The sequence below is a fragment of the Artemia franciscana genome, chromosome 11 (genome assembly GCF_032884065.1).
Source record: "Artemia franciscana chromosome 11, ASM3288406v1, whole genome shotgun sequence".
Taxonomy (NCBI): domain Eukaryota; kingdom Metazoa; phylum Arthropoda; class Branchiopoda; order Anostraca; family Artemiidae; genus Artemia; species Artemia franciscana.
The window spans coordinates 45,394,655-45,406,910 of record NC_088873.1 but is presented as its reverse complement, the minus strand read 5'-3'; the positions used below and the strand labels follow the sequence as shown (position 1 = coordinate 45,406,910).

Below are 12,256 nucleotides of genomic sequence, written 5' to 3'. Positions count from 1 at the left end.
CAAGAGTCGGTAAACCTGACAATCTATTTATATGCACAGACAATGGGAAATCGAAGAATGTTGTATATTCGCAAGTTTTACGTAGTTAAAAACATATATATATATATATATATATATATATATATATATATATATATATATATATATATATATATATATATATATATATATATATATATATATATATATATATATATATATATATATCTATATATATAAAAATAAGTTGTCTGTGTGTGTGTGTGTCGAGTGACGTCATGTTTGTCGACTGACGTCATTATAAGGTTTGAGCTGTATGCGTCATGAAGTTGTTTGTCGACGGACGTCATGTTTGTCAACTGATGAAATTACATACCGGGACACAAATGACGACCGGGACACAGGGAATATAAATAACGACCGGGAACCTCAAAGAGAAATTATAGACTGGGACACCCAGACACAAATCACGACCGGGACACAGAAAATATAAATGACGACAGGGACACAACTACAACGGGGACGCCGGGGGTACAGGAAGGATATATAAATGACGACCGGGACACAGGGATTGTTCGAATAGAAATTAAAGACCGGGACAAAAATGACGACCGAGACGCAGGGAATATAAATGATGACCAGAACACTCAAAGAGAAATTACAAACCGGGACACAAATGACGACCGGGACACAGGGACATATCATTAGAATAATAAGGCATAGATCTGAATACGGATTGTTTTTACCATGGACAATTATATGTTGCATGTTCAAGAGTCACTAAACCTGACAATCTATTTACGTGAAACATATATACATATATATATATATATATATATATATATATATATATATATATATATATATATATATATATATATATATATATATATATATATATATATATATATATATATATATATATATATATATAAATATATATATATATATATTCACAGGTGGGACAGTGGGACACAACTAAAATGGCGCGTAACGACTTACGCACGCGGGGGGGCCTGGGGGGGGGGCGAAGTGCCCCCACCAACTAGGTGTTGGGGTGGCGCGAAGTGCCACCCCAACAGCTAGTTAATATATAAAAATAAGTTGTTTGTCTGTTTGTCCGCATATGACGTCTGATTAAAAAAAAGTTGGCTGTAGGTAACCGGGCTACAAAACGATGGTTGTAGATACCTTGGTTAGTTATAGAATATAGATAGATTATAGGTACCCATACTATGGGAGGTGGCATTTTTGTGTTCAAGTTTCTGTCTTTGTGTGTTTATGTGTCGGTTTGTGTTTGTGTGTTTCTTGTCTCTCTTTGTTAGTGTATTTATGCTTTAGCGTCTGTTTGTCTGTCTCTCTGTCTTTCTGTGTTTATATAGTTGACTCTGCGTTTGTATGTATTTTTGTCTCTCTCCTCTCTCTATGCCTGTGTGTTTGAGCGTCTGTTTGCATATCTCTGTGCCTGTCTTTGTGTGTCTGACTCTGTTTGTTTTTGTCTGTGTTTTGTCTCTCTCACCGTGCCTGTGTGTGAGAGCATCTGTTTACCTGTCTCTGTGTCTATCTTAATATGTTTGTGTGTCTGACTGTGTGTGTTTGTGTGTTGTTTCTCTGTGTGTGTGTCACTCGACACACACACACAGACAACTTATTTTTATATATATATATATATATATATATATATATATATATATATATATATATATATATATATATATATATATATATATGTTTTTAACTACGTAAAACTTGCGAATATACAACATTCTTCGATTTCCCATTGTCTGTGCATATAAATAGATTGTCAGGTTTACCGGCTCTTGAACATGCAACATAAAATTGTCCATGGGAAAAACAATCCGTATTCAGATCTGGTCGTCATTTGTGTCCCAGTCTATAATTTCTCTTTGAGCGTCCAAGTCGTCATTTATATTCCCTGTGTCCCGGTCGTCCTTTGTGTCCCGGTGTCCCGGTCTGTAATTTATCTTTGAGCGTCCCAGTCTGTAATTTCTCTTTGATTGTCCCGGTCGTCATTTATATTCCCTGTGTCCCGGTTTTAGTTTTCTTTTTCTCCTTTATTTTTCAGTTTTGTTCCTTTTTTTAGTTATTTTTCTTTTTCAGTTTTTAGTTTTTTTTGTTTCTTTTTATTACTTTTTTGTTTTTTTTCTTTTTATTTTTTTTGTAGTTTTTACCTTTTTTAGTGTTATTTTCTTTTTTAATATTTTGTTTTTTACCTTTTATTTAGTTTTTTAAGTTTTTTAGTTTTTTCTTTTTAGTTTTTTTTGTAGTTTTTACCTTTTTTAGTTTTTTTTCTTCTTTTGTATTAATGCTAAAGCCAAGGTTCGAACCTGGAATTTCTCGGACCTGGAACATAACGCTTTGCCAACTCAGCTACTTCGGCTTGAATACATTCGTATTTGAATTGGTATTTGATGTGTTCCGGTCGTCATTTGTGTCCCGGTGTCCCGATCTGTAATTTCGTCAGTCGACAAACATGACGTCAGACGACAAACAACTTCATGACGACATACAGCTCAATCCTTATAATGACGTCAGTCGACACACATGACGTCAGTCGACACACAAACATGACGTCAGTCGACAGACCCACAGACAAACAACTTATTTTTATATATATAAATTTTTTTTCTTCTTTATTTTTCATTTTATTTCCTTCTTTTAGCTTTTTTTTCTTTTTCAGTATTTAGTTTTTTTTATTAGTTTTCAGTTTTTAACCTTTTTTAGTTTTTTTTCCTTTTTGGTTTTTTACCTTTTTTTTTAGTTTTTTTTTAGTTTTTTAGCTTTTTTAGTTTTTTTAGTAGTTTCTTTTTAGTTTTTTTGTAGTTTTTACCTTTTTCAATTTTTTTTTCTTCTTTTGTATTCAAGGTTCGAACCACCTGGAACCACTCCGACCTAAAATCTGAAACATAACGCTCTACCAACTCAGCTACTTTGGCTTGTATAAAATTCGTTTTTGAAGTGGTATCTGATGAAATAATTCAGACGTCATATGCGGACAGACAGACAAAACTTTTTTTTTTTAGTTTTTTTTTAGTTTTTTAGCCTTTTTTAGTTTTTTTTATTAGTTTTTAGGGTTTTTTTTTTAGTTTTTTTTGTAGTTTTAAATATTTTTTCTTTTTTTTCTTTTTTAGTTTTTAGTTTCTTACCTTTTTTTAGCTATGTTAGTTTTTTTTGTAGTTTTTACCTTTTTTTTTGTTTTTTTCTTCTTTTGTATTAATACCAAAGTCAAGGTTCGAACCTGGAACCTCTTGAACCTAGAACCTGGAGTATAACGCGTTACCAACTCAGCTACATCGGCTTGAATACTTTCGTTTTTGAATTGGTATATGATGAAATAATTCAGACGTCATATGGGGACAGACAGACCTAGTTGGTAACCAACACCTAGTTGGTGGGGGTGCTTCGCACCCCCCAAGCCCCCTGCGCACGTAAGTCGTTACGTAGGCCATATTAGTTACGCACCATTGTAGTTGTGTCCATGTGTCCCACCTGTGAATATAGATGGATATAATATATATATATATATATATATATATATATATATATATATATATATATATATATATATATATATATATATATATATATATATATATACTAGCTGTTGGGGTGGCGCTTCGCGCCACCCCAACACTTAGTTGGTAGGGGAGCTTTGCGCCCCCCCCCCAAGCCCCCTCGCACGCGTAAGTCGTTACGCGCCATATTAGTTACGCCCCATTGTAGTTGTGTCCCTATGTCCCACCTGTGAATATATATATATATATATATATATATATATATATATATATATATATATATATATATATATATATATATATATATATATATATATATATATATATATATATATATATATATATATATATATATATATATATATATATATATATATATATATATATATATATATATATATATATATATATATATATATATATATATTATATATATTATATATTATTATGTAGTGTCATATATATATATATATATATATATATATATATGACATATATATATCATATATATATATATATATATATGTTTTTAACTACGTAAAACTTGCGAATATACAACATTCTTCGCTGTCCCATTTATATTCCTTGTGCCCCGGTCGTCATTTGTGTCCCGGTGTCCTGGTCTGTGTATATATTCGTTTTTGAATTGGTCTTTTTTTTTAGTTTTTTACCTTTTTTTTAGTTTTTTTGTTATACCTCATGATTCTAATGATTGCCTCTGAGCCTTGTTGATGGTGATTGCTAATCGAACATTCCCTGTGTCCCAGTCGTCACTTTTATATCCCCCTGTGCCCCCCTGCGTCCCCGTTGTAGTTGTGTCCCTGTTTCCCGGTCGTCATTTATATTCCCTGTGTCCCGGTCGTCATTTGTATCCCGGTGTCCCGGTCTGTATATACATACGTTTTTTTAGTTTTGTTTTTCTCCTTTATTTTTCATTTTTTTTCCTTTTTTCTTTTTTTCTTTTTTAGTTTTTTGGCTTTTTTAGTTTTTTTAGTTTTTTAGCTTTTTTAGTTTTTTTATTAGTTTTTAGTTGTTTTTTTATAGTTTTTTTTGTAGTTTTTACCTTTTTTTAGTTTTTTTAGTTTTTTTTACTTATGTCCTGGTCGTCATTTATACTCCCTGTGTCCCGGTCGTCATTTGTGTCCCGGTGCTTTGTTGATGGTGATTGCTAATCGAACATTCCTTGTGTCCCGGTCGCTTTCTCTTTGAGTGTCGTCATTTATATTCCCTATGTGCCTGTGTCCCGGTCATCATTTGTGTCCCGATGTCCAGGTCTGTAATTTCGTCAGTCGAAAACATGACGTCAGTCAACACACAAACATGACGTCACCCGACAGACAGACCCACACATCCACAGACAACTTATTTTTATATATATAGAAGATATATATATATATATATATATATATATATATATATATATATATATATATATATATGTATATATATATATATATATATAACTACGATGTCTCATTGTCTGTGCATATAAATAGATTGTCAGGTTCACCGACTCTTGAACATGCAACATATGATTGTCCATGGGAAAAACAATCCGTATTGAGATATATACCTCATGATTCTAATGATTACCCTTGAGCTTTGTTGATGGTGATTACTAATCGAACATTCCCTGTGTCGCCGTCGTCATTTATATATCCCCCTGTGCCCCCCGGCGTCGCCGTTGTAGTTGTGACTCGGTCGTCATTTATATTCCCTGTGTCCCGGTCGTCATTTGTATCCCGGTGTCCCGGTCTGTATATACATACGTTTTTTTAGTTTTGTTTTTCTCCTTTATTTTTCATTTTTTTTTCCTTTTTTCTTTTTTAGTTTTTTGGCCTTTTTAGTTTTTTTAGTTTTTTAGCTTTTTTAGTTTTTTTATTAGTTTTTAGTTGTTTTTTTATAGTTTTTTTTGTAGTTTTTACCTTTTTTTAGTTTTTTTAGTTTTTTTTACTTATGTCCTGGTCGTCATTTATACTCCCTGTGTCCCGGTCGTCATTTGTGTCCCGGTGCTTTGTTGATGGTGATTGCTAATCGAACATTCCTTGTGTCCCGGTCGCTTTCTCTTTGAGTGTCGTCATTTATATTCCCTATGTGCCTGTGTCCCGGTCATCATTTGTGTCCCGATGTCCAGGTCTGTAATTTCGTCAGTCGAAAACATGACGTCAGTCAACAAACAAACATGACGTCACCCGACAGACAGACCCACACATCCACAGACAACTTATTTTTATATATATAGAAGATATATATATATATATATATATATATATATATATATATATATATATATATATATATATATATATATATATGTATATATATATATATATATATAACTACGATGTCTCATTGTCTGTGCATATAAATAGATTGTCAGGTTCACCGACTCTTGAACATGCAACATATGATTGTCCATGGGAAAAACAATCCGTATTGAGATATATACCTCATGATTCTAATGATTACCCTTGAGCTTTGTTGACGGTGATTACTAATCGAACATTCCCTGTGTCGCCGTCGTCATTTATATATCCCCCTGTGCCCCCCGGCGTCGCCGTTGTAGTTGTGACTTGGTCGTCATTTATATTCCCTGTGTCCCGGTCGTCATTTGTGTCCCGGTGTCCCAGTCTGTAATTTCTCTTTGAGTGTCCCGATCGTCATTTATATTCCATGTATCCCGGTGTCCCGGTCGTCACCTGTGTCCCGGTGTCCCAGTCTGTATATACATTCGTTTTTGAATTGGTCTTCTTTTTAGTTTTAAGTTTTTTACCTTTTTTTGATTTTTTTTTAGTTATACCTAATGATACTAATGATTACTCTTGAGCTTTGTTGGTGGTGATTGCTAATCGAACATTACCTGTGTCCCCGTCGTCATCTATATATAGAACAAGGACAAGGATGTATATCCTTGTTCTATAGAACAAAGAAAAAGGATATATATCCTTGTTCTTTGACGCACGCACTCTTTTAAAACTCACCACTACGCTTTTTGAATATTTTTTCAATCACTAAATCAATTATCTTATGCTAGAAACTCTTAATGCTACCACTCCTTGTGGAGTAGTTCAGAAGCATTTATGAAATTTTTCAAGTTTTCATTGCTTAGATCGCTCAGTATTTGTTCAGCACATTCATGTGGTAATTCAGCAAATCTGTTAAAGAAAGAATTGAAACTTCTATTGGCTAGTTCAAGCAGCACTTTCCTTTCTATGCTGTCTCTGAAACGGCTTTTTATTATTGTGTTATACATTGAAAATTTTGTTTCCCAGTTTGATGATTTCAATAAACCTTTCAAAGAATTTTCATTCATCGTGTATAGTTCTATTGAGCTTATTCCTTTGATAAAAATGTCATAGAACGTTATATTACAAAATATTGTCTCACTCCTCATTTGTTCTAGTTCTCTTACTAATTGATCCTTGAGCTCATTTGCAGGATAACTTGTCTGAGTCTTGTCTGAGAGCCTTATGTTTCTTTCACTTACATACAAATTTGCAACTCTCAGTTTTAACACATGGCTTGCAAAATAAACGGCAGTATCATCAACAACAGCTACATCAAAAGCTGTACGGCCATATCTATCTGTAATATCTATGTCAGATCCATGCTCCAGAAGAGTTGCAACACACTCTTTATCTCCACTCCGACTAGCATAATGAAGCGCTGTCATGCCATCCTTGTCCTTAGAGTTAACATAGGCTCCATATTTGAGAAGACATTCAACAGTCTGTGTGTGTCCTTTCCAAGCTGTTTGATGAAATGGACTTTCACCTTTCGAAGCTGCACCATGAAGTGGACTTTTACCTTCCCTACAGTTTATATTAAGATCAGCGCCAGACTGTATAAGACATTCAACAGTCTCTGTGTGTCCTTTCAAAGCTGCTAAATAAAGGGGAGTTTGACCATAATTATTTCTTATATTAATATCAGGGCCAGACTTCAATAGACATTCAACAGTCTGTGTGTTTCCATTCCAAGCTGCAACATGAAGTGGAAAATCACCTAGGGAAATACATTTTATATTAAGATCAGCGCCAGACTGTATAAGACATTCAACAGTCTCTGTGTGTCCTTTCAAAGCTGCTAAATAAAGGGGAGTTCGACCATAATTATTTCTTATATTAATATCAGGGCCAGACTTCAATAGACATTCAACAGTCTGTGTGTTTCCATTCCAAGCTGCAATATGAAGTGGAAAATCACCTAGGTAAATACATTTTATATTAAGATCAGCGCCAGACTGTATAAGACATTCAACAGTCTCTGTGTGGTTTAACAAAGCTGCTAAAATAAGGGGAGTGTCACACTCATTATTTCTTATATTAATATCAGAGCCAGACTTCAATAGACATTCAACAGTCTGTGTGTTTCCATTCCGAGCTGCAACATGAAGTGGACTATCACCTAGGTAAGTACATTTTATATTAAGATCAGCGCCAGACTGTATAAGACATTCAACAGTCTCTGTATGTCCTTCCAAAGCTGCTAAATAAAGGGGAGTTTCACCATCAAAATTTCTTATATTAACATCAATGCCAGACTTTAAAAGACATTCAACAACCTGTGTGCATCCTTTTGAAGCTGCTAAATAAAGTGATCTTTCAATTGGAATGGACATGTTATTTTATTATGTTTCTGTAGTTTAAATGGATATGAACCACTGTTCTCATATTATTGCTATATATAGGTATGATTACGTCATGACTCCTGTACTCGTATGATGTACTTGCCCTCCGTAATGATTTTATTTAAAATTACGTCATTAGCCTAAGTTACAGGTAACACAAGAGTAATACATCACACCATTTGAATTGATCAACAAACTATTATTGCTGTGTTGAACACTATTGTCACATATCAGTCTACTCATTAAAATTCCTATTAGTTTTGATGAGTGCTAATAATTATGATCTGAAATGTGAGGTTTTATCATGGAAATATTTTTTCCAAGATATTTAAATTAAAAATTTTGAGATGTTGCATTTAAAATTTACTACTCTGACTTTAGCGACTCTTAAAACCTTGCTTTAGAGTTTGGAACTCAGTTCAATTTAATTTGGAAGTAGTCAAAGTCTCTAAATAATCAGGTCACATTGCTTATATTGGGCTAACGGTTCTGATGTTTAAACACGGTAGATTCGGAAAGGAACAGAAGTTAAGCCCTTTTTTTATTTAAATAAAAGCTTTCCGAAAAAGTAGTTTTTGTTCATTTTGAAACCTGAAATGGAGAAATGTTGAAATAATCAATCATAGCAAATATAAAGCTAACTAGTACAAAAATAGATATATAAATGATTCTTAAAACGAATAAAAGTTAAATTTGTTAGTTAGGTCAAACTTGAATTAAGCAAAAGCCACCACAAACAATATTTTGGCTACTTTCCTCTTACCCTTTTCCTATCCATAAAAGTTTTAGGCCTATTGTGTCGTTTGCGTTTCATCTATATATATATAAAAATGTAGTGTCTGTTACACTATTTTTACCGATACACCGTTACACGTTATTACCGTTATAGGAGCTTAAAAAATTGAGGCTCTTTTTAAATTTTATTAAATTGCTTAAAATGTAAAAGAATGATGATTGCACAAATATTTCAATATATTTTGACAATGGATTAAAGCAATTCGAAAACCTTAAAACAGAAAACCAAAAGTTTGAAGTTTAGTAGAAATTGTTGAAGTTTAAAATGTTTTCTGCTCAAATAAAATTTGTCAAAGTGTCATTTAACGTCAAAAAGAAATTATTATTAAATTGCTTAAAATGCAAAAAACTGGTGATTGCACAAATATTTGTATATATTTAGACAATGGATTAAAGCAATTCTAAGACCTTAAAACAGAAAACTATACGGATATACTTCATCAATTCAATCCAAAAATGACAAGCACTGCCAGGACCCAGAACACAAGGGACAAGGAGAATCCATATATAGAAGCCTGCCACGTGCCATGCTGGGGCCCGCGGAGACCGGTGGCAAAGCAGCCGGGACCCAGCACTCTCTGTGGTTGGAACACAAGGGACAATGAGTATCCATATATAGAAGCCTGCCGCGTGCCATGATGGGGCCCAGCGGCGAAGCCGCCGGGTCCCAGCTAGTTAACAATATGTATCTTTAACAGTGTATTTTTTTTTAATAACGTCGGCAAATAAAAACAAATTACTATAAAAATTTTAATGACAGGATGAATTATGACTCAACTATGAACTTGTTTTTCATTCATTCCTAGACGGTTGATCGGCAAAAACGATCTTCATCCTTTATCTGTAGAACCTGTAAACTATTTCTCTGTGACTCCTTTTGTTTTCCGTACCTTCACTCTTCAGAACCATACCTGACCATAGTTATGACTAATCCTGGTGAGCAAGCATATCTTGGGTATTCATCCAAACTTGTTTCAACTGTAAGAAAAGTTTCGATTTTCAAAGGCTAAATGTGAAGTCTATAATAGTGTTAAAAGTTATTTGATTGTAACAAGCTCAAGCTCAAGTTCAAGTTCTATTTATTTTCATAAAATAACAATAACAAAAACAATATCCCAAAGGGCTCAATGGCCTGTTATTTGGGCAATGGCATACAATAAATAAAGAATCATAAAACTTGTCATAAACATACTAACCATCATCTAAATATAAATATATAAAGAAAGGAAATCAACTCACCGGTAGCCCCACGAAACAGTGACCCTCACATTACCCGACAATAAAATACAAATTAAAATTCTTGTGTCATCGAGGATACAGCACCAACAAAACAACAACCAAAAAAAGAAAAAAATAATAAATAAACCATAAGAAACATTTAATAAGAAGCCTTTAATAAGAAATTTTCATATGTCTCTTAAAGGAGCCAAGTGTTCGTGACTGCCGGATTTCAGTGGGAGCCAAGTTCCAAGCACGCCCCACAGTCACAGCCAGGCCGAAATCTGAACGAACCGAGGGAGTAACTGGAATCATCAGATCCTCCCGGTTGCAAACCATATACAAATTTACTTCCCCTACTAGTTTAAGCAGTCCCGAAAAACAACATGGGAGTTCTCCCTGGAAGTATTGATATGCCAACGAAGATAGAGATATAACATAAATATCTTTAATTTTGAGGAGGTTAAGAGGAGTGTGTGCAGCCGACTAGAGAATTCCCGCCGCTTTCTCATAAAGATTATGAATAGGAGCAAGTACTGAGCGAAATGTGGACATCCACACAGACGAACAGTAACATATAGAAGGGTAAATCAGAGATAAGTATAAAAGACGGAGGATAGGGAAAGGAAATAAACGCTTTAATTTTTGGATGATCCCAAGTCCCTGGCAAATTTTCACTTAATATTTGAACATGCCACTTAAATGATAAATTTTCATCCAAAAGAACTCCCAGGAATCGCCCATATCGATCCGGGGGACGACTTATGGAGCCTCTTGGTCTATGAAGTTCAGTAATTGTGGGGCAGCTCACACCTTTACGAGAAAAAAAAAAGAAGGTAGGACTTTTTTACATTTAAAGTTAGTTGATTTATGTCAAACCAAAAGAGTATATTCTCAGTCATTGCTTGAAGATTTAGAATAAGGGATGATTCATCCGGTGCTGCAGCACCTAAAGTAGTTTCATCTGCAAATACTATTAATTCTTCTCGACTATCAGGTGTGGAACACCAACGTACTCTGAGAGTAAGATTTGTGACACAATCCACAACAAACATTGTTAATTGGGGTCTTAAAAAGTCGGTAGAGATCGTTCAAATAGATGTGGAAGAGGGTTGGCCCAAAAATTGAACCTTGGGGTACTCCGTGTTCTATTAGAACTTGTTCATCTGTAACTTCCGTGGCGATAGATCTGTCAGTTAGGTATAACGAGAACCAGGACAATGCTTCCCGACGGACACCAACATGACAAAGTTTACCAATGAGAATCTTATGTATAAGGCTGTCAAAAGCTTTCTTTACATCAAGAAAAATGGATGCAGGAATAAGATTAGAATCTAAAGATCGTCGTACAAACAGAAGAACTCTATTACAAGCATGTTCTGTAGAATACTTTGCGCTAAACCCAAAGTGATAATGATGGAAAAAAAATTTAGCTTCAAGAAATCTCATCAGACGTTTGAGCGTCCCTTTCAAATATCTTAGAGAACACTGATAGAAGAGAGATCGGCCTGAAGTTCCCAGAATCTTTTCGGTCACCTCCTTTAACGAGAGCCATAACACATACAAGCTTAAGACGTTGGGTAAATACTCCCAGTTGAAATGACCTATTAACCAAATGGTAAATTGGGGTGATAATTGATCGAAGAATATGTTTAATTACTTTAGCAGAAATTTGGTCAAAATCTGCTGAAGAATTCTTTAAAGACAGAACAATATTTCTAATTTCCGGCACCGTAACCTCCTCAAGAACCATTGATTTCAAGCACGAGAGACCTAAGAACTGCTTCCAAGACTGTAACACAGAGGAATAAAAAACGATATTAGAAGTTTTTTCCCTATCTCCGCAAAGAATTTATTCATATGATGTCGAATTTGGCCTTTTTCTGTTACAAGTTGATCGTCTACAACGAGAGACTCAAGGAGGCTTTCTGGTTTCATGGATGGCCGAATAACTTCCTTAATCACGTCTCACGTCTTTCTTATATTTTTACTGCAATCAACAAATCGCTTTGTAAAATATACTGTTTTAGCTCTGCGAATAATATATATATATATATATATATATAAATATATATATATATATATATATATATATATA

General features: G+C 34.1%; 1 protein-coding gene across 1 annotated transcript; it reads right to left on the bottom strand.

The window, feature by feature from the left end:
- Nucleotides 1–6,561: 6,561 nt before the first annotated feature.
- LOC136032637 (serine/threonine-protein phosphatase 6 regulatory ankyrin repeat subunit A-like) lies at nucleotides 6,562–8,136 on the bottom strand. Its single transcript, XM_065712911.1, has one exon. The coding sequence runs from the start codon at nucleotides 8,134–8,136 to the stop codon at nucleotides 6,562–6,564; it is 1,575 nt and encodes a 524-aa protein (XP_065568983.1).
- Nucleotides 8,137–12,256: the final 4,120 nt, after the last annotated feature.

Bases quoted from the DNA above. Each gene is read 5' to 3' on its own strand.
- LOC136032637 (XM_065712911.1), bottom strand. From the start codon at position 8,136: ATGTCCATTCCAATTGAAAGATCACTTTATTTAGCAGCTTCAAAAGGA.